Here is a 22,579-nt window from a genome sequence, read left to right as displayed (position 1 = left end):
CAGGGACACAGCCAGGGACAGACCCAGTGACACAGGGACACAGCCAGGGACACAGCCAGGGACAGCCAGGGACAGACCCAGTGACACAGGGACAGCCAGGGACAGACCTAGTGACACAGGGACAGCCAGGGACAGACCTAGTGACACAGGGACAGCCAGGGACAGACCCAATGACACAGTGACACAGCCAGGGACAGACCCAGTGACACAGGCACACAGCCAGGAACAGACCCAGTGACACAGGGACACCGCCAGGGACACAGGGACCCAGCCAGGGACAGACACAGGGACACATACTGTAGCTGTCTATAGTGTGGTTGAGTGGCTGCACCACTCAAAAATGACAGATGATTATTTACTAAATCAGTACAAATCTAGTCAGTATTGAGCAAGATGTTAACATTCATGTCCTGATAGTCATAGAACAATTAATTTACTCCAACAGGAGCACTAGCCCCTCGAGGAGCACTAGCCCCTCCTATATTCAGTAGATTTGTGTCCTAAATGCCATTGACAATGAATGAATTGTCATATATCGGCTATTTTTGTCCTACACAATCCTACACATTCATTGTCACAAAAATGACAATGAATGGATGATGTATGATGATAAGGGTCACTTCACACAGGTGTGATTTAAAGAAAGAAACTGGTCCAGCACTCACACTCCCATCTCAAAATCCCTTACAGTTACACTCTTCACATCATGTAAAATAGAAAATTATATTCACTGGCAAAATAATGAATTATAATACAAATAAAATGTTTTGGGATGGTTTAGTCAACAGGGTCAGTTTACTTCATTATTTTAGCCTTAGTCAATTTAAGACATGTAGAGTAACATCCTCTCCTTATTCAACAGTTGAGCTGCATGTTTTCGTTTTTAATATATCCATTTAGTATAAGCCCTGGCACGCACGCACGCACGCACGCACGCACGCACACACACACACACACACACACACACACACACGCGCGCGCGCGTGCTTTATTTATTTACTCATACGCATGCATGCACACACACGAGCACACAGACAGACACACACACACACACAGCGAGAGAAACTGACGCCGGCGCGTCCACACCACAGACAGTATAACGCAAAGTGCTAACGTTGCTAATGCTAACTGTAGCAGCTAAACTAATGGATCGACTGGCGAGTCACAGACAGTGTGTCAAAATTCATGCCGAGTCCACACAAACAGGTTTTTTTTCCGCGGAGCGACCAGCGGCTGCGCACATCATGCCGCCCAGATGCAAGCAGAAATATCGCTCAGAATCATTAGTGACTCACGAGAGTAGTCTGTCAGATAATTCTCCGGGCAGCGAGCTCGGGCTTCACAGACCCCCTCACCCCCCCCAAACATTTTTTTAACGGATTTGCATGAATCACACAGGTCCTATATTTGGGATAAAAACGGCGATTTTCGCCGAAAAGCTACACTTTTGCATGTCTGTGAGCCACCGCCGCCGCCATATAGCGAACGATAGGTGCTGCTACCAGTTCGTTTTCAACGTAGCAGATGGAATCTAAACATGAAAAATAGGCCTTAAGTCTTCAAATGGGACATTTTGATAGATTCTCAATGCACATTAGTGTTCATAGGTGGGCTTTGGCAGCTAAATTAAAATTACATTTATTTGTTTTTAAAGACACACACACACACACACACACACACACACACACACACACACACACACACACACACACAGTACAAACCTGCTCTCCATGGTTTCTGACTTGTATTCAATGGCGATAAGCAACAGTTTCAACTTGACGTAGCAAAGCCTGCAAAGACACACACAGTATATGTATTAGAGACAACATGGACATAACTGTAGTGTAGTAGACCATACATGTGTATACTAGAGGTTTCGCCAACTAGACTTTATAACTAGTCGACTCTTATGAAGTCGACCTACTAGTCAACTAGTCGAGGTTATCATTCATATTAACCATTCGTCAGTACAGTAGGATAAACAAAAATTGCAGAGAACAGCAGCAGCAGGTGAGGCTCAGCTAAACAGGCTTGACATTCATTTGTATGGAAGTATTTCACAGAAGAATGCCTGAACATAAACCATTTTCACTGTTACCAAAACTACTCTCGCTCTCTCTCTCTCTCTGCCTCTTTATTATTACATGATATGGTAACCATAAACTAGTCGATTATTAGGCCACACATAACAAAACAAATCTGTAGTCGTGAAACCCAAACCCCTAACCACGTATGCCTTATTTTATTTCCGTACACCAAATAATCTTTGACAAAAAATGAATAAAAAAGACCTGAATTGTGAGTTTCTTTGTTACTTGCTGCTTGGGCAGAGGGAAGTGATACTTACTCACAAATAGTGGGGAAGGTGAGGCCCACAAAGGCAGTGGACAAATACTCGGTGTACATTTCATTAGCTACTCCTTCCAGGTAATACTTCTGCCATGTGTCCTCTTCAATCTGACGGAGAGCAAGAGAGCGGACATGTCAGAGGTATAAAGAATAGCCGTTTTAAAGACATTAAATTGATGTGTATTGATCTTAACGTCCTTACACAATGGCAGCATTTATTTCAAGGTTCAACATTGTACTTTATTGTTAATGTCTTGTGCACATGTATAAGAATACAAACATATAGCCTCTGTCGGGTGGAAACCTCATGACGTCCGAAACACGTACTTTTCAGAATTCAAATTCACAAAAAACAAACAAAAAACAAACACAAAAGATATGGAGATTCTGCCCGACAGCAAAGATATTTTTTGTTCGGCTTTCTTCAGACAATGCAACGAGAGGAGCACAAGACGAAGCGGCCGTACACAACGCCACCGGCTCTCTCTTGCAAAACAAAATAAAATGAATTCAAGGTTTGTGTAATGAGTACATCCACACAGAACACAAATATGGGGCAACGGCGGTCTATAGGTTCAAGGAACCTTCCAAAACGGCCTCTCATTCAGTGGCTCTATTGCTGCTCCGTTCCGTGTCCGGGCAGAGAACCCAACGTGGCCAGCAGATGTTGCATCGCACCACATCAGGTCGTTATAAACTTATCCATCATCTTTATGACATGAGAACAGTTCTTTGATAGAGAGCAAGCACCTCTTCAGCATTCAGTACCAGAAACACTGAACAGCTTCCATATGAGATGCCAGAGTGAAATACGATGTGGCATTCAAACCCCAAAAACACTCACACACCTCTCCTTTTAGTTTTTTAGTTTTTTCTGGACCGACGGCAACATTTCCCACAGAATTTATTCTCTCCGATTAAACTATTCCATGTGACAGCAAAAGACCTACTGGATGAATAGAAGTACGAGACAAGGTTACTATAGGTCTGCACTTTATTAGTTTTTATTTGCATTTAATTTTGACGTTTTCATTTCGAGTTCATTCGTTTTTCATGTGATGCATCACGTTGTATGAGCTTTATATCGTCTACCTATATCAAATACTAAATTTTAAAAAGGGCTAAAGCGGATAATTCATAATGTACTTCTTCCCTTCCTATAAATGTAATAGAGTACACAACATTGGTCTTTGAAATGCAGTGGATTGGAAGTAATAAAAGTATCCCCAAAAAAGTACAAAAAAGGGGAAAAAAATAAAAAATGTTACTCAAGTACAGCACTCAAGTAAATCTACTTTTTACCGACAGCCACTGCAAGTGATGAATATAGCTGCAGGAGACGCAGCGACAACTTCATAAATCACTCCACTGACAGAAACATAGTGCCAGTATTCATTTCGCTCCGTGGTTTCCGCTGTGTTGCCTCGGCTGTGTTGAAAGGTAGGACTAGAGGAGAGGTCACAGCCATTACCTCGATGAAGGAGCGCATGGAGAAGAGGTTGGCCAGCATGGTGGACAGGCCCTGGGCCAGGCAGCTCTGGGCGATGAAACCCGCCTTCAGCTCGGCCAGGCAGATAGCATCATCGCCCTCCCTCCAGTTCCAGCTCGGAATGTTCAACAGATGGGCCTGCGGAGCACGGAACACACAACGCCACATGACATGATGACATTTTTTTGCTAAGGTTTTCTATTTGTCAAAATGCATTGTACAAACAGATAACGTTTTAGGTCGCGGACCCACAGCTGAAAATACCACCATTAGGTCCCTGTGTTAATAATGGAACAACAACAATTCGGACAATAGCAGCGGCTATTTTGGAATAGCCAAAGCAGGGGGAAAAAACAGCAGAGACTAGAGAGACAGGGAAGCAAAGGCAGCGAGGTGGGTGTTCGACACCATGCTATCTGGACACATTTAAACATTTAAAATTACAACCACAAGCATAATGTTCGCTGTCTCTCTCTCTCTCTCTCTCTCTCTCTCTCTCTCTCTCTCTCTCTCTCACGGCAGAGAGAAGTCATTACAACCAGGCTAGCGGTCCAGGCAGCTAGGCTGGTAATCCCCGACGACCTTTGCTGCATGTCATCCCCCCACTCCATCTCCCTCCCCATTTCCTGTCACACTACTGTCTACCTATCAATATAGGCATAAAAAGCCCCCCAAAAATATCCAATAAATAAATAAATAAATTACTATATGTTTGATATAATGGCAAAAAGGTAAACAAATCATACAAAATGGTCTCCTAACTGGGCGCAGGTGACTGACAGCAAATCTTAAAGAACGAATGTTTACTGGTGCTATCCCGCGAGAGCGTGTTGCTGGGACAGAGAAATAAAAGAAATATGTTTATTTTGTTCTAAATATCCACAGGTTGACAAACCAGACATGTTCTGGACACTTTATTTTGCATTGTGAAAACGTCCATAGACATTTTGTTGTCAAGCATTCAGATCTGGTCTGTGTTACCTTGTTGTGATATTGTAGCATCTGCGTGATGATTCTGACCTTTGGATTATAGTTTTTGATGGAGATGACCCTAAACAGTGAGAAAAAACCACAACAAACACATGAGAAAGTAGGCCAAATAAGTCAGATAACTCATAAATCGTCATTAATTATAGAGTAGGGATCGAATGGAATGACATGAAAATGTCATGCCACGATTATTGTGGCCAAAATACTGAACTATATTATCACGATAATAATAATACTTCAAAATCTTAAAATGCCACTTTTGCTAACGACTTGCACCCCAGCATCCATATTCTGGGGGGGAACATTAGCCAAAAAATAGCAGATCTACAAGCTTACAACGTGTCATGTTGTGACACAGACAGTCCAAGTACAGAGGTCCAATGCATGACGGACAATTTCAAGATAAATTCAGACATTCCATATCTCTATCTGACCTCATCACACCCTGTACACTCAAGATACGCTCCACATATCACTTCTCGCCCTCAGGCGTCTTACTGTTATAGTCAACTAAAACCTTTCAAGAGGACTAAAATATGACTAAAACTATATGAAATTGTATTATAAAGACTATGACTAAACAAAATAAAACGTTGCTGTCAAAATGAACACTGACACACAGTACCTCATGATGTTGGCCGCGTCCTCTGAGTCGGGGTCCGCACAATATTTATTGGCCAGTATTAAAATCGCATCTGCATTCTCAATCTGCATGTGCAAGGGGAACAGGTGCAACCATTATATCACCACTCACCTAATACACGCACATGCCGTATGTGTGTGTATGACTATATATATATATATATATATATATATATATATATATATATATATATATATAGACACACGTTGATGGCATACAGTATAGAAGAAGAAGAAGAAGAAATGCGTTCTGGTAAATCAAGTTTACCAAGGGTAACTCGACTAAGCATCAGATACTTGTTTACAGCAAGGCCCACATGGAGCATTTCATGGTAGAGGTTCAATGCCTTGTCCAAGGGCACTTCAACGGTGGTAATTTTAACGTGTCGGATCGCTGATTCGAACTGGCGACCTTCCGGTATCTAGACCGCTCCGCAATCCACTCGGCCACCGCTGCCGTATACACTATACACATAGAAGTGCACTACATCAAATGTACAGTTATGGGTCAATGCATTGTGGTGAAATTGATAGCATATGTGTCTGTTGGCAGTGGTTCTGCAACCCCTTCAATGTCCAAGTTCATCATACAACGAGTCGGTGACACGTGATTAAATCTAGCCGATCTGCAAGCTCACAATGCGTGACGATACGACGACGACGACAACGACATCATCACATTTCTGGACAGATACGAGCTTTTTGGATTCTTGGTTCACATATACTGTATGATCCTAGATTAGTGAGTCACTGCACTGTCCCTCTGCATTCTATGTACAGTATGTGTTGTTCACCTTGACTCACTGTAAGTCACTCTGGAGTCTGGATACACAGCGTCTACTAAAAGGCCTACATTGAAATGTAAACAGTCATTCCCAGTGAGATGATGGTACCTTCACTCGGGCCAGATCATGAGGGTTGAGAACAGATCCCTGGTAGAACTCCACCTGGGTGAAGTGACGTTTGAATAAGGCTTCCAGCTCAAGATTAGGGGAAATACTGAGTGAGTGAGAGAGAGAGAAAGAGAGAGAGAGAGAGAGAGAGATAAAGAGTTAGCAGTTGCCTGATAATGTTACAAGAGTAGCGATTCACAATCTTTGAGCGCCCACTGGTGGGTCGTGAGGATCTTGCAATTGGGTCCCCCCCACATTATTGACAAAAGGTTTTTAATCATAATATAGCATAATTTAAAACATTAGAAAAGTTTTCATTGATAAGTAGGTAACTTAACCTAAAGTACCAAGTTAGTTCCATTGATCAAACCCGGAACACCGTATTGATTGATTGATCATTAGAATAAACATTCTCTGAGATTGCACGTGGACACACCCGTCTGACCACTTAACACGGTCAGATGAGTCGGACAGCGGGCCGGACACTTTTGAGATTTTTTAAGTGGGAGCACTTTGGTCCAGAAAAGGCTGGGACGGGACCTGCTGTAATAGAGTTTGTTCTCAGTGTCTTGAATTTACCACATGAACCCGAGCATCCATATTCCGGGCAGGTCATACTAGGCGATCGTTCACCATATTGTAACTGTGTGTGTCTTTTCATAATTTAACGCCCTACTTGATCACAGCGTCGCACAGCATCGAAAGTAGCAGAACTGCAAGCTCGAAATACGGCACGAAGCGAAGTAGATCTGCTGCTTGTAGATCTGTAATTTTAGCAGAAGGTTCACCGCACTTTTGCCAAATCTTAGCCAAATATTCTCCCATTTTTGGTCAAAAGATTCACCAATGTTTTTATCTTTTGCCCCATTCAGGCATTCCCACAATAGGGACGCCAGCGCTCATGTGGTAAAGATCATCGCTAGCCTATACGCTGTGGCGCAAGAAAGAGGAGAGAAAAAAAGTGAACTTACTTATGGAGAAATACAATTTCTACATTGACATCATCCCTGTCCTTGTGTAGGAAGTCTTTGAGGAAGTTGGAGACACTTTCCAGGGTAATATGACCACAGACCACAATGTGCCTGGAAGAGGGGAAGGAATCAACTTGAGCGGGCAGCATAAATCACTGCAGACACTGGCATGCCTCCCACTGAAAATCAGTCATACCAAAAAGCACTCTAAAGTCCTACTCTCGATACAGAGTGAAACATCTATTTACATGTCAAGAAAACGGCCTTTCAAAGCAAACACAAAACTGAGTAATATATTTTTTTGACTTTTTTTCTTCTTCTTTTCTTCATAAAAGTGAATACTTTCCCCGTCCTATGAAATGAAAGTGGTTAAATTCTGCACGACAAGTGCAATCAAACACTCAACCCTGAACCACTTTAGAAAACCTAAAGATATAATCAGACAGGACCACAAGTGGTGGGGGGGGATTGTCATCCGTTCTCAATATAAAAAGCTGTCCCCTCGGCCAAAACCGCTCGGCTTTCGTGAGCCCAATGGATGTTGACAAAGACATGCACATCAATATGCTCGTAGCCGTTCCGTACAGGACGTTACTAAAAGCTTCCAAAGTGATTTGGAGCGCCCTGCGGTCGACATAAATTGTAAATAGGACCTCAGACCATTTGACGGCTCCCTGGCAGAGATGCAGCAGTGTGTTACAAACGTGGAGCGGGGGGGTGGGCAGCCACACAGGGCTGATTACAGCGAGAAGGGGGAGAGAGAGAGAGAGAACGGGCGGTTCGATTTGGACCGAGGTTGGAGCTTAAAGGTTGCGTCCCTGTGTGTCCCCTGTGTGCACTTCTAGGACGTAGGGATCAAGGAGGGCTTCGTGTTTACATTTAAACTCTTGTGATGATGATGATGAGGAGCCTTTTCCACAGTCATAATCGTTGTTGTCTGTTAAAATGCGGCACAGACCAAAGGCTGTCACGGTTAAACGATGTCATCGCACTGTCGGGCAGAGACCTCCTATCTCCATATTCCAAGTTTTTTGTTTTTAACTTTTTTGTAAATTAACACCGTAATTGATTGTACTACAGCGTCTCACAAAAGCGACGCGTTTCGAACTCTTTCGAGCTTTTTGAATACTCAAAAGTAACAGTTTTGGAGATAATAGCTTTCCACCCGACAGAGACGATAATCGAAAACGTCTTAACAATGGAAACTGGGCTGGCAAACGTGAGCTTCCTAATGTCCCAGAACTCTAGAAGCCATGTGCATTTCAAGTTGTATGATTTAACAAGAGCTGGCGAACACATTAAGGGGAGAGAAGGGCGGGGGGGGACTCCCAGATAATAATCCTAGAATTTAGCCGATATCATTCACTCCATTGCCTGATATGTCACTTAATCACACTAATCCAAGGCATTTACGACACTTTATCCGCTTCATTTGCACTGTGGTATAAAGCAGAACCACCCACCCCTCCCCAAAGTGAAACCCAAATGTCACCAAGCCCCCTGTGTGCCAAACCCCCCGAAACGAGAAATCCAAATCCACTCAGTGGATAGTCTACTCTACATTGACTGGGATTAGTGTGGACAGCGAAGCGGACACCCTAATTACCCTGCGGAGACCTGTAAGAAAATCTGTGTAATGACAATGGCTTCATCATCCCCCCCACACTTAACAGGATGTGCCAGGAGATAATTAAGCCACTCCAGTTTGGAGTCCCTGGGTTTGGAGGGAGCGGTTCGTGTTATTAAGTTACTTCTTTTTTTACACGTAATCTGCATGGTCATCTCCGATCATTGTTCAAGACCTGGAGCTGCTAGATCCGCTCGAACAGATATCTCCTGATCCAAGAACATGTTCTCATGCACTGGTGGTAAGGCCGCGGGACAGAGCCAATGCATTAGCTTCCAACTGAACGTCTGAAGTTTTTATATAGCACGTTATTGAGTTGAGGAAACGTCAGTCTTTATATGGAGAAGCCGATGAGAACCTTCACTGTAGCCCTGCTCCAAGCCACCGACCGTGCATTCTCCTGTCCTGTTGCCAGGCGGAATGGGACCGCCGGCCCAGCTAGCTCGCCTGGAGTGGACTCGGGGAGGTGGCATGCTGCGGGCAGAGCAGGGCCACTTGGTTTAATGCTCTTCACAGATGTCCTTTTAAGAGAATCTAACGACTTGAGCGGCTGTGATGATCGCATGCATGCAGTGGTGGATAAAGGAGGGCAGAAACCTCTTATCTCCATATTTTTGGAAGATTAACGCCATACTTCATCATACAAACGCATCAACAATGGCAGATTTGCAAGCTCAAAACTGCAATTTAGTTTGCTATTTTTGAAATTAAATCATATTGATTTGAATCCATTTTAATCAATCAAGCCCACAGCCCAGTATTTTAGTCAAAGCATAGATACTCCTGGTCAATTATTACTCAACTAGTGAAAGTTGTAGCAGTGACAACAGCAAGTACTTGCTCAAAGCGCACTTGTGGATCTGTGCTACCTTTGATGCTTTTGTCTGATGCTCTTGTGGCATGATCAAGTAGGGCATGCATTTACAGGGAAAAATAAATAAATATGGAGATAGGAGGTTTCTGCCCAACAGCAACGAAATGTACTTTGTTACTATCCACCACGGACTGCATGACCAGAGATGAGAGAAGGCCTGTGTGGTCTGGCACCACGAGGCTGATGAGCTGCTGTGTTTTTCCTACTGCCACAGTCCAATGCCACCCACCCTCCTCCTCCACCCAAGGAGATCCTACTGCCACAGTCCAATGCCACCCACCCTCCTCCTCCACCCAAGGAGATCCTACTGCCACAGTCCAATGCCACCCACCCTCCTCCTCCATCCAAGGAGATCCTACTGCCACAGTCCAATGCCACCCACCCTCCTCCTCCACCCAAGGAGATCCTACTGCCACAGTCCAATGCCACCCACCCTCCTCCTCCACCCAAGGAGATCCTACTGCCACAGTCCAATGCCACCCACCCTCCTCCTCCTCCACCCAAGGAAATCCTACTGCCACAGTCCAATGCCACCCACCCTCCTCCTCCACCAAAGGAGATCCGGGATTCTTTGGGTTCGAAGAATTAGGATGAGTCTTACAAACATACTGTAATCTCCCCCACAAACACATACACACACACACACTTTGTATTGGTTCATCATCGGCAGAACCCAGCAAGCACGGTCAGGACCTGGACGAATTAGTGACGTCTCCATTGGGGCCAGATCGAGTAAAACCAAGACCAGTCAGATCTGGCCCAGAATATCACCTGATTTCAACCAACATAAATCCTGCCCATTAGGAGTCCGATCGAGGCCAGATCAACTTAAGTCATATCATAACTAGTCAGATCAGGCCCAGAGTAAGCTATATTATTCATCATGACGTCATTTGGCTTGCTGGGAATGAAACGATGCTACTCATAATGTCTCCTCCTCATTATTAGTGAAAGTGTTTGTATAATCCCCCAATTTATCCTCTCTCTGTAGGGCTAAAGAGGAGCTATTAAAGAGCGTTGTCTCCTTCAGTTAGCTCACGTTGTTCCAAATCGTTGCTGTCAGGCAGAAACCTTGCAGTATATTCATATTTCATTGGTTTTTCCCTCCCGTAAATTCATTCCCTATATACAGTATTTCAAGTGAAAGTGGTCACTAAATATTACTTGTTTTTAACGAACGAAAACTTTTGGACATATGTTTCTGCCTGACGAGTCGACCACAGCATCAAAATTCACAACAATAATCACAGAATAATGGCACAGTAAAAGATTTAACCATTCATTAATTCATACAATTATTGATACCTGAAAACCACCAGGGTAACAGTTAGTTATCCTCAACATCCAACAAGTTAAAGTAAATAGAAAGTAGTACTCACAAGCTCACGGAACAAGAAAAAGGTTTTCAGAAAACCCCATCAAAATGCGTATACAGTACAGGCCGTGCACACACGCACACACGCACGCGCACACTCACACACACAACACGCATGCATGCAGTGAAATAACCACATACACAAAGAAGGTTAGAAAAACGCACGCACGCACACACGCACACACACACACACACACACACACACACACACACACACACACACACACACACACACACACACACACACACACACACACACACACACACACACACACACACACACACACACACACACACACACACACACACACACACAGCTCAAACAACAGCTACAGCTGTTACTTCCCATTTTTAAGTTATCGACGCAAATTAACCGAACTGCAAATGATCGTACTGTCCGTGTGTTGTATTGACGCCTGTATAGATGGAAACAAGATACGTTTTTTTGTCTTGCTTCTCTACCATATTGTCAAAAACGGTCAATTCAACATCTTTTTCAAAAATATACATAATCTATAAAATAATCCCTAAGAAAATAATTGACAGTTGCAGCCCTGAGTGTGCAGTGCGCGCGGGAGTGTATGTGTGGTCACGTCTAATTGGGTGGTTAGTGTGAAGGTCTCCACACCTCAAGACACAGGGAGGTGCATGGTGGGGGGAGTGTGAGGGGAGGGGGGGGGGGGTTCAGCCAGGGTTGAGGGCCGCTTTCCGTGCCAGGCAGCCCCTCCACTGCAGTCTGGCCCTAATGGAAACCACAGATCTCCTAATGGAAACCACGGCATGCCCCCCCCCCCCATCGTAGCGCAGAGCGGGAGCCAACAGAATGGAACGCCTGTCGTTACGATATGAGCACATATGGTCTGAGTCCCGTCACTGAGCTGACTGGGGTGCACGCTACACGGTACGGCCTGAGTCCCGTCACTGGGCTGACTGAGGTGCACGCTACACTCTACGGCCGTCACTGAGCTGACTGGGGTGTATATGCTACACTACACAGAACACTGTGTACAACAACTACCGCCCAAAAGAATCCCTGTATCTCCATTATTCAACGTCTTTTTTTAAATCTCATTGTATGAGGGCGACAGTGGCTCAGGGGTAAAGTGGCCGCACTGGCCGGTAGAGAGGCAATCCCAGGCTCCCCCAAAGTTAGCGTCGAAGTGTCCTTGAGCAAGACTCTGAACCTGTTAATTGCTCCTGATGAGCAGGTTGGTGCCTTGCAAGGTTTCCTCCGCCGTCTGTGTGTGTGTGTGTGTGTGTGTGTGTGTTGTGTGTGTGTGTGTGTGTGTGTGTGTGTGTGTGTGTGTGTGTGTGTGTGTGTGTGTGTGTGTGTGTGTGTGTGTGAATGAAATCTATGCATAATCTATCATGTAAAGCGCTTTGGAGCGAAGATGTGTGCGTTGTGAGCTTGCAGGTCAGCTCGTCTATTTTCACCAGAACGATTTTGAAAGCCAAACTGTAAGTGCTTAAGTCTGTGGATTTGGTTTTAAAATATTGAACCATCAAGTATTAACAAGAGTTTTGTGACTAAATAATTATTATTTTTCCCCTCAATTTCCTGAAAGGTTTTTTGGAACATACAAGGTTTCCAGCCGACAGTACCACGAGGACTCGGTATGGATCCAATAGAGCAAACTCTCACTTCCAAAGAGACCCTGAAGGGTTCTGGTTGACGACGCTGAGGCTTTGAGAGAGACATCTAAATCGTCAGGGTTCCATTTAAGAATCGCTTGTGGTGCGTCGTGACCTCATTGTTTGGGAGCGCCGCAATCAGTGGAATATTTCCTAATCTTTTAATCTCATTTCCATGACACAAACTTTTATCTTCCCCCCCCCCCTCTCTCTCTCTGTCTCTCTTTGCTGACAACTAACAGTAAGTGAATGATAATGCCTTTTGAACCCCCGTAGGCAACAATAAACCCACATGACAAACGCGTTTTGTGTCCCGCGTCACGATCTCTGCGAGATACACACCAAACACAAGCATAGATAAATGATTATCGCCGCTGTCAGGACGGAAACCTTGTATGTCCAAAAACTGTAACTTATTTTTAGGAAATAGAAATAAATAATAACCCAATGGATGCAATGTTGTTAGTACTTTTCAACAGTTAAATATTCATATAAACCCCATAAACAGCCACTTTCACTTTAAAAAGTCTTTCAAAAATAGTGGTGGAAAGCTCACAACATGTTGTGGCACGTTTGCACGACTAAAGTAGGACACAGAAATTGAGATGGAGATGCGAGGTTTCTACCCGACCACGACTTTATGCAAAGAGCCCTGGTGCCAGTCTAAGCCCTGTACGTTTGGGTGGGTAGGTTCCTGATTGCTACCATATGCATGGAGCGTATGCCTTGGCCAGGGAGAGAGAGAAAGAGAGAGAGCCGAGGGGGATCCGGAGGGTGGGTGGAGGGGGAAGGTGGGGTCGATGTGTGCGAGAGAATCTAGTCCAAAGTTTTGACAAGGCCTTCTCTCAACACCCGCCTGGGAGTCCAGGCCTCGGGTCAGTGGCCAAACATAACATCTCATCAATCTTGTCTCAATGACAGGCAAACATCATCAAACAAAAGGCTGGTTTCTAATGCTCCGCTCCGCCCGCGCTCCACTCCCTATAACCCCCCCCCCCCACCACACACACACACCCGCCCCTGAACATGAACTAGAGGAAGAGAGAGAGAGCACGCGAGCAATGGGGTGTCAGAGGAGAGAACGCACGGTGGGAAGAGAACAAAAGCAGAAGTACACCCGCACATCCCTACCAGTGGTGGAAAAGTATTTTTACTTAAAGTAAAAGTACAGTTTCCACCACTGCTCCCTACCCCGGACGAGCTCCGACTTGAAGTGCCTGTGTGCTGAATAGAAGTAACGTTTCAGCCATAAGAGGACGGGACAGTATACGATTAGGACACGTGGTACGACAACAACAACGCACTACTAAAGCATTATATCCGAGAGGCCGAACCAGACACGTGTAGAACACAGCCTCTGTCGCACACACACACACACACACACACACACACACACACACAGTCACACACACACACACACACACACACACACACACACACAGACAAGACAGACAAGCAAGCAGGCAAAGCAAGGCCGAAAGCAATTTGAGGAGCCTCCAATGGGAGGTCGAGGCATCCAGCATTCACAGGGTGTGGGATCTGACTGAAGATCAGGGCCAGAGTCATGTCGAGCATTGATGATGCGGGCGGTCAGAGCAACAAGGCACACAGTGATGATGCAAATCTTAACTAGACAGCGAGAAAAAAATGCTTTTTTTTCCTCCTTAACCATAGAGGTCGTGATCAATGAAAACAAAGATTGCAGGCCAGATAAAAACATGCTCAAAATGATGCAGATAAGAGGAAAGGACAAAATAATGAATGCATAAATAAATGCATGCGGGACCAGCTCGAGAGCAGAACGAAACAAGAAAAGAGACCTTGAAAATAAATCGTGCAACGGTCATTGAGATTGATGATACTGTACTTTAAAAGACCACCAATAATAATGCACTTGCAAGATTTCCAAGTCTTTTCTATTTTCTTTTTGAAGGAGGCAGATAGTATGGTTTTCATGACTGTGTCTGTCATATATTAAGGAGGGTCTGGATGTGAATCACATTAAGCAAAGGGACAACGAACACCACATACGGTTAATGTAGCACCCTGTCTGACTGTGGGCTCATGGAAGCTTCCAGTTTTCAAAAATGAAATTAAAAGCGCAACACAGGATGTTTCAAGGGGGTAAGCGGAGGAAGAAAGAAAGAAAGAAAGAAAGAAAAGCACAGCACAGCACAGAGATGAATTATAGTAAGCGCTGACTGGGGTGGAGAGAGAGCGAGAGAGCTTGAGAGAGAGAGATAGAGAGAGAGAGAGGAACATGGACATGTGTCATTATGGCCGAGGTCTCCAGTCTTACTGTGTGACTTATTATTATTGTTAAATGTATTATTACAATAATAATATTTTTACTGTTCTAAACAGTCACACATGTGAGTCACACAACCACACCTCTCGGATCCGGATATTGAACTTACTTTCTGCCTCGTGTCGAGTTATAACTCCCTCCGTATTTCTTCCGATTTAGGATGAGAGCGGCAATTTCTGGCACGTAGCGAGCAAACATGGCCTACATGCGTGGAACAGAAAAAAAACCAAAAAGAAAAACAAAATGCATGCAAAGAGAGAGAGAGAGAGGGTTCCACCGGCACACAGAGAAAGAAACACAGCAGAACCGGCCGGAAGGGGTGGGTGGGATACTTACTTTCTGCCATTAACCGCACTATAGGAACCACCATATTTCTTGCGGTTTCCTATTAACTCTATGATTTCGGGGACGTAGCTGGCAAACATGGCCTACAAGGAGAAGATAGGAGAGAAGAAGAAGAAGACTCTAAAGCGCAGTACATGCTCCTTCTTCCGTCGACGTCCGTTTCTCGGAACCCGTGCACACCCTCGGATGTCCCGACTCTCCCAACTAGGGTTCGGAAAGGCCTATCCGAAACCGGGAAAGGTTTTTCCCCGACATCGGAAAGGAGTATGTATTGGCCTTAAGTCATCCTAGTATAAGACTACTTTGGCCTTCGGTGGTGTGGGGAAGCTGATGTTTAGGACCAGATTGCTTGTGAGATAAACAGATTAAAAATTATTATTGTTATTATCTCTTATAGATTAGGGGGAAAAAAATAGAGAGATAGAGATGTTCTTGAATAGCCAAAACATTAAAAAAGTATGTTTTATATTAATAGGTTGGTTTTGTAATAATAATAAAGTATTGAAAACAATACATGAGTAAATGTAATTGGTTTACTTTCCACCACTGACTGAGAGGTCTAATCAAGTGCATTGGTTCGTTGCTACAAACTTTTGTCACAGCTGGCAAAATGGAATAGTCTGTCGGTGATTGCACCTGGAAAGCTTCTCGACGGTGCAGACCTGTGCACCGGGGAGGGGGGGGGGTTGAAAAGAAGACCTATGTGCCATGTTTAGTCCAACAAACACAAGGTTGGTCTGGCAGGTTGATTTGAAGAGGCCAACACCTGATGTCCCATAGCTGCAAAATGCATTAAGACTCATTGTGCTGTTGGGACTGGAGAAATGAGCTGGATGCATTTTGCAAGACAGCAGAAACCAAATGTACAGTAATTAAAAAAACGAAGAAAAAAAAACGTGAGGGGCTCTCTTATCATCTTAATGATGATGTAATGATGATGGTGTCAAAACAAACATTAAATGATCTTTATTGTTAATGGGATTTAATGTTTGTGTTAGGGACAAGATGGTACATTTTCCCTTCATTGTCAATGGTGTTTTTAAAACAAACATTGAACTAAAAACAAACATTAAACCTATATAGATCTACAAGCTCACAATGCATTGCGATGCATTGTTGTAAGCTTGTGCAGATCTATTGACCGTATGGTTGCAGAAGTACTGTATCTATAAGTGTCGATTTAAAATCAGATTAATATAGCAAAACAAATACATTCAGGGGTGGAGGACATATGAATAAATGACCTGAATTGTGAGGGTTACATGCGAAAGCTGTAGGGGGACAATTAGCCATGACCTACAACCCCAGATATAAGAATGTGTGCTGATGGCGAAAGTTTGATGCAAGACCCGACTTCATACATCCTGGGACCATTAACTCTGTGACGAGCTGCTGTACTGTACTGTGCTGTGCTGTGCTGTGCTGTGCTGTGCTGTGCTGTGCTGTGCTGTGCTGTGCTGTACTGTACATGTGCAACTTATGCAGCCATCATGTCACTGTCTACTTACTGAATACACAATATCCTTCACTACATGCTACTAATTAATTTTATCAATGTTACATATAGAACTCGATAATTGATCAAATAATCCATAAAATGTAGTGAAGCTCACAACACGTTCTGAGATTGTATCAGGCTGAGCTATTTTTAAATAAGAGTAAATACACTAATAAATAAAAACTAGACTAAAATGTTAGGAAGGGACTAGTGGAGAAGAGATCCAGTAGAACTCAGTCATTTTATGCTTTTACACTCAGCCATCAGGCATTAGGACGCCAATCACAGCCCAACAGAAATTACATTTTGTTGACCAAAATCTTATGGCATTTAGTCCAACTATAGCTAGACTACGTAAAAGTAAAACATTTCAGGTGACTGAAATATGACTGAAACTAAATGGGATTTTATTGAAAAGAACATGACTAAAACTAAATAGAACATTTCTGTCAAGATTAACACTGGCACGCGCGTGCATGTTTGTATGTATGTGTGGGTGCACAGCCCTGACAGGTCACTAGAGCCAACTGAGGTGAAAATGGGGATGATGATGATGAGGATGCTGATGCTGTGGTTGCTATGGAAACAGTCTGGTGGGCCTAAGCATGGTCTCTCTGCCGCTGTGTTTGTTGGAATTTTGGGAGGAGTCACATGAAGGGGGGTCGGAGGTTGGTTGGGGGGGGGGGGGGGGTACATGTTACTGAGACCGTAAGTGACACTCTTACGGCGACACTCTTACATAAGTGACACTCTTACAGCGACACTCTTACATAAGTGACACTAAGTGACACAATCTGTACAAACCGTTTCCCCCCAACGGTGGGTCGGGCCACAAGAGGTCCAAACGGTCTGTATGTAAATCCAAGAGCGTAGTTACAAATGGACCTGTTACGGGTCCATTTGGTTCCATTTGAAGCACCACCAGTTGCATCCACAGACCCCTGTGGACCCCTGTGGAGGCCCCGTTCTTCTTTTTTATATAATAATTATTATTTTTGTTTTTATCTCCGAGAGCCCTCTAGCGGCAGTGATGTCAGACTTAATAGTTCCCAAACTTTTTTTAGCTTGAGACCCAAAGTAGTGAAATTAAAATAGAGATTTGTCTTTTCTTATTTTTATGGAATTCCTTTGCGAAATGTTTGAAATGTCTTTGTTGTTAAAAGAGCGAGCGTGACCCACTGATTGGGAAACAGTGTGCTATAGTCTCTGTGTCACACACAGACAGAGGGGAGGGGGGGACGAGGGGACAAAGGAGCACATAGTAATAATTACACAGTAGGATGCTCTATACTAGTCGTGGTTCTCAAACCTTTATACTTCAAGGACCTTAAAGTAAATTACTTTTTTTCTATCAATTACTCGCCCGGTGAAGCCTTGAATTCATGGAGATTTTCCTTTTTGTTTTCGTGGCATTCCTGTCCCAACAATTCAATAATTGATGACTCTGCAACATTTTAACTATATAAGACAATAATATGAACCCTGCTGTGGTAGGAGACCAACATTTTAACTAAAGAAGACAATAATATGAACTCCAAAACAACTCTCACAGTGTGATCAATGATGAGCCGATGATACTGATGATTAAGGTAAAAAACATAACTTTTAAATAAGGGTTTTGCTCTTGTTAAGGTCTCCTTAACAATTAGTTAATTAATAATTATTGGCTCAGGAATACGTGAAAAATTAATTCAAGGCTTCATAGGGTGAGGAACTGAGAGAAAAAGTATTCCTTTAACTCTGACAATATACAAATGGGACCAAAAATGGAACCCAACGGGTCCATTTTGGACCCATTTACTGTATATACAGTACAGTCAGAGTTACAGACCTCTTAAGGAACCAGTCCCCAGACCAGTGTTGTTTTCGTCGACTAATACTATGACGAAAAACGTCCGTCGACTACCTTATTTCACTGACAAACGACATAAAAACTAAATAAAAACTAAGCTTTGATGACTAAAACTATGAGTAAATATACTGACAATTTCGTCAACAAGTAAAAACTAGACTAATATGTTAGGAAGGGACTAGTGGACAAAAGATCCAGTATAATGCTGAAAATAGCAGATCTACAAGCTCACACGTTGTGAGTCACAGCAAGTGTAAAATCAGTCATTACGATGGCATCAACGCCCACCTATATACATTTTAGTTGACTAAATCACCTGTAGATTTAGTAGACTAAAATCTTATGACATTTAGTCGACTAAAACTAGACTAACACTACAACATTCCGGCTGACTAAAATGTGACAAACTAAATGAAAACTATTCAAGAGACTATGACTAAAACTAAAACAGAAATTTGCTTCCAAAAACAACACCGGCCCAGAGCCCACTTTGAGAACCACTGCTCTACACTATTACATTATTACAGCAGGCAGCAACATATTTACTACATTTCAGAATAAAATAATACTATCACATAATTTACCACATTTCAGAATAAAAGTACCACGATAATGTCTTATAATCGTCGATGTGGGGCGGAAACCTTGTCATGTCCAAAACGGTTACTTTTCAGGAGATTAAAAAAAATAAAAAAAATAACCCGTTTTAATTATTAAGTTGCAAGCTCTGTTTTTTGCAAGCTTTGCAAGCTCGGCAGATCAGCTTTTTATGCTACTTTTTTTGTGACGCTGTAGTTAAGTAATATCTAAAGTAATTTACGATAAAACAAAACGTTAAAAGATTAGAAGATAAAGAGGTTTCTGGCCGAACAGTGACGATTTGTTGGTATATACGGATGGGGACAGGCAGGTCGCGGAGGGAAGGTTGGGGGGGGGGGGGGTGTGACCTGTGAGATGGGAGGGTACAGGGCAAAAAAAATCTTCTTATTGTTTTTATAAGATTTTTCTTAATTATTTTTTTTTACCAGACCACCGAGGATGAAGAAGACCATGAAGAGACGTCCCAGGGTGGTCTTTGCGTAGACGTCCCCGTAGCCCACCGTGGACATGGTGACCATCAGCAGGTACACACACTCCCAGTACGACAGGGACTGGGAGTTCTGGAAGTTTTCCCACGGGTCCCCCGAGTTCTCCACCTGGAAGAGATGGACCACATGATGACAGGGGGCAGCAGTGTTGATTTCCTCGACTAAAACTATGACGAAAAATGTTCGTCGACTACCTTTTTTTTCACTGACGAAAACTAAATGGAAACTAAATGAAAACTAAACTATGATGACTAAAACTATGACTATATATTGACAATTTCGTCAACAAATAAAAACTAGACTAAAATGTTAGGAAGGGACTAGTGGACAAGAGATCCAGTATAAGTAATTTTACACTAGGTTGCATGCTCAAAATAGCAGATCACAATACAAGCTCACAATGAGATTGTAGATCGGCTATTTTCAGTAAGTGTAAAATCTGTCATTACAAGGGCATCAAGGCCCTCCAAAATACATTTTAGTCGACTAAATCAACTGTAGATTTAGTCGACTAAAATCTTATGATATTTAGCAGTGAGCTGCCGCTGTGGGATGCAAGTTAACAGTCCATGGAAATATACTCAATTTAACCAATTACTGAAAAAAGAAAAGAAAAGGAAAGAATCAATTCGAATAAATATAAATATATTTGGGGGATTCCGTTTTGGGGACTTGTTTCCATTAATATGTACACAACAACACATGTCATCAACAAATACAAAACACTCTTGACCCTATTTTCCGTCAGTACCTTACCCCATATCCCTAAACTTCCTTGCCTTTTATTGCTATTTCAACTAGCTGATAAGGGATAAGGCACTGGTGAAAATAGGGCCCTGTGTGTGCAAAGGAGAAAGAGTAAAAAGGAAAACGGCGGCAGTCAATGACACCTTTTAAATCCAGGGAATTATTTACACTTACTTCCCAATTGTGGTCTTTTTTCAGGGCAATTTTTTAAGGAAATTTGATTTAGAAAAAATACAAATATTTGAATTTGTTCATGTTGATTCGTTGATGTGTGAGAGAGAAAAAATAAAACCATATGCTTCTCGGTTATTATATTAATGGAGAAGCATGTGAAGGAAAGAGTAAAGTAATTGATAGTTGCAGCCCTAGATGCTACAGCAGTCAGAAGCAGCCTCTGATGTCCACATGTTTTCCATTCCTCAGCGCGGCGTTGCATACGTAGCCAATACACCTACAGCCCTGTTTGATTGAATCCAGCTACAAGTAGTAGCACTCATGCTTTCAATCCTGATAGGAAAGTTGGTTGTTACGCCGAGCTTAGACTACCATCTAGTGGTAATGTAGTGGAACTGCTTTTTTAGAAATTACAAAAAAAAAACGTTTGTGAGCTTGAAGATCAGCAGTTTTTGGGCACACCCGGAAGAATGAGGATACTGGGTCGTTCAAGTCATATATACATTTGTTTTTAATGTGGAGGAGCCTGGTCTATCCAACTGTCTGGTAACTCTGAAATATTACACTGTTTGCCCTGTGAAGGGAAAGGCACTGTGTGACTTATAATATAAATATTTTCCTACTTGACTATTTTATGTCATGGAATGGAAGCCTTTTTGCCCCCGAGCCATGAGGCCCAGAGGAGCCTATCTCCTGTTTCTGTAGCGTGAGGCAGCTTGATGTACAAGTACACCCCTGGACATGACGCCAGTATATGTTGCAGGGACTTACCCCCAATCCAACCCATTGATGCTGAGTGCCAAGCAGGGAAGCACTGGGCCCCATTTTTAGAGTCTTTGGTATGACCCCGGCCGGGGATCGAACCCCAACCTCCCAGTCTCAGGGCAAACACTCTACAAATTATGAAGTAGTTCCAAACCTATAATGTGAGATATTGAATGTACTATGTGGAAAAAAAGGAATGAATTAAAGCTAGGCTAATGAGTACTATTAAATCCTCAGCTTCAGATGATTTATTTTCTGTCAAGTCAGGCTGTCATCCGTCACCTCAACTCAAATTGAGTTTGCCGCCTTATGCTTAATTTATGCCCCGTTGCATGGCGCTTCCACATGCCAAAAATAGCAGATCTACGACCTCACAGTGCGTCATATCCGCAACGGGCTTCAGGCATTTGGCATTGATAAATTAGTCGCCCGCACACACACGTGTCTCTCTCTCTCTCTCTCTCTCTCTCTCTCTCTCTCTCTCTCTCTCAATAGTTCTGTAATCAAAAGCAGAACTGCAGCAATGGGAATAAAACAGGTGAATGAAATCAAGTTTCATTTATATACTGTACATGCAGGCCTGAACATGTCATTAGACTCATTACGCAGCACGTTTTCGTTCAGGAAGTAATTAAAATTGGCGTTTATGGACTTAAACAAAAACACAAAAGTTTAAATATTCCCATTGTTTCATCATCTATTGTTAGGTATGACCACGGATATGCTCTAAAAGTGTTGAAAAAAGGAAAAATAAACAAAATGACAAACAACAAATGTCACGTGCAGTATGTTTGACTTCTTTGAAATGACACAACTTCATAAATCCTCAAATCCCCAAAATGCATATAAAACTATCAGTAACTACTTGGAATGAGGGATGTTAAGGTTGGCAAATCAGGTTAGAGCATTATTCAAGCTGGTCGGCAAGGTGCAGAGAGCGGTCTGACTGAGCTTTTTTTG

General features: G+C 43.0%; 1 protein-coding gene across 11 annotated transcripts in view; it reads right to left on the bottom strand.

Moving 5' to 3' along the window:
* The window catches only part of LOC308328683 (calcium-activated potassium channel subunit alpha-1a), a 223,450-nt gene that overhangs the window by 65,815 nt on the left and 135,056 nt on the right, over window positions 1–22,579 (bottom strand). For all 11 annotated transcript variants that reach the window (XM_080782710.1, XM_080782713.1, XM_080782716.1 and 8 more), the window contains exons 8-16: window positions 19,871–20,041; window positions 15,487–15,578; window positions 7,335–7,445; window positions 6,364–6,469; window positions 5,454–5,536; window positions 4,820–4,889; window positions 3,821–3,976; window positions 2,348–2,457; window positions 1,722–1,790 (exon numbers count right to left, since the gene is read on the bottom strand). In XM_080782710.1, the coding sequence (XP_080638836.1) occupies window positions 1,722–1,790; window positions 2,348–2,457; window positions 3,821–3,976; window positions 4,820–4,889; window positions 5,454–5,536; window positions 6,364–6,469; window positions 7,335–7,445; window positions 15,487–15,578; window positions 19,871–20,041 (968 nt within the window). The remainder of the gene's footprint in view (window positions 1–1,721; window positions 1,791–2,347; window positions 2,458–3,820; window positions 3,977–4,819; window positions 4,890–5,453; window positions 5,537–6,363; window positions 6,470–7,334; window positions 7,446–15,486; window positions 15,579–19,870; window positions 20,042–22,579) is intronic.

This window comes from Protomyctophum bolini (assembly GCF_963924005.1).
Source record: "Protomyctophum bolini genome assembly, chromosome: 14".
In the NCBI taxonomy this organism is placed as follows: domain Eukaryota; kingdom Metazoa; phylum Chordata; class Actinopteri; order Myctophiformes; family Myctophidae; genus Protomyctophum; species Protomyctophum bolini.
This window is presented reverse-complemented; position numbering and strand designations above follow the sequence as displayed.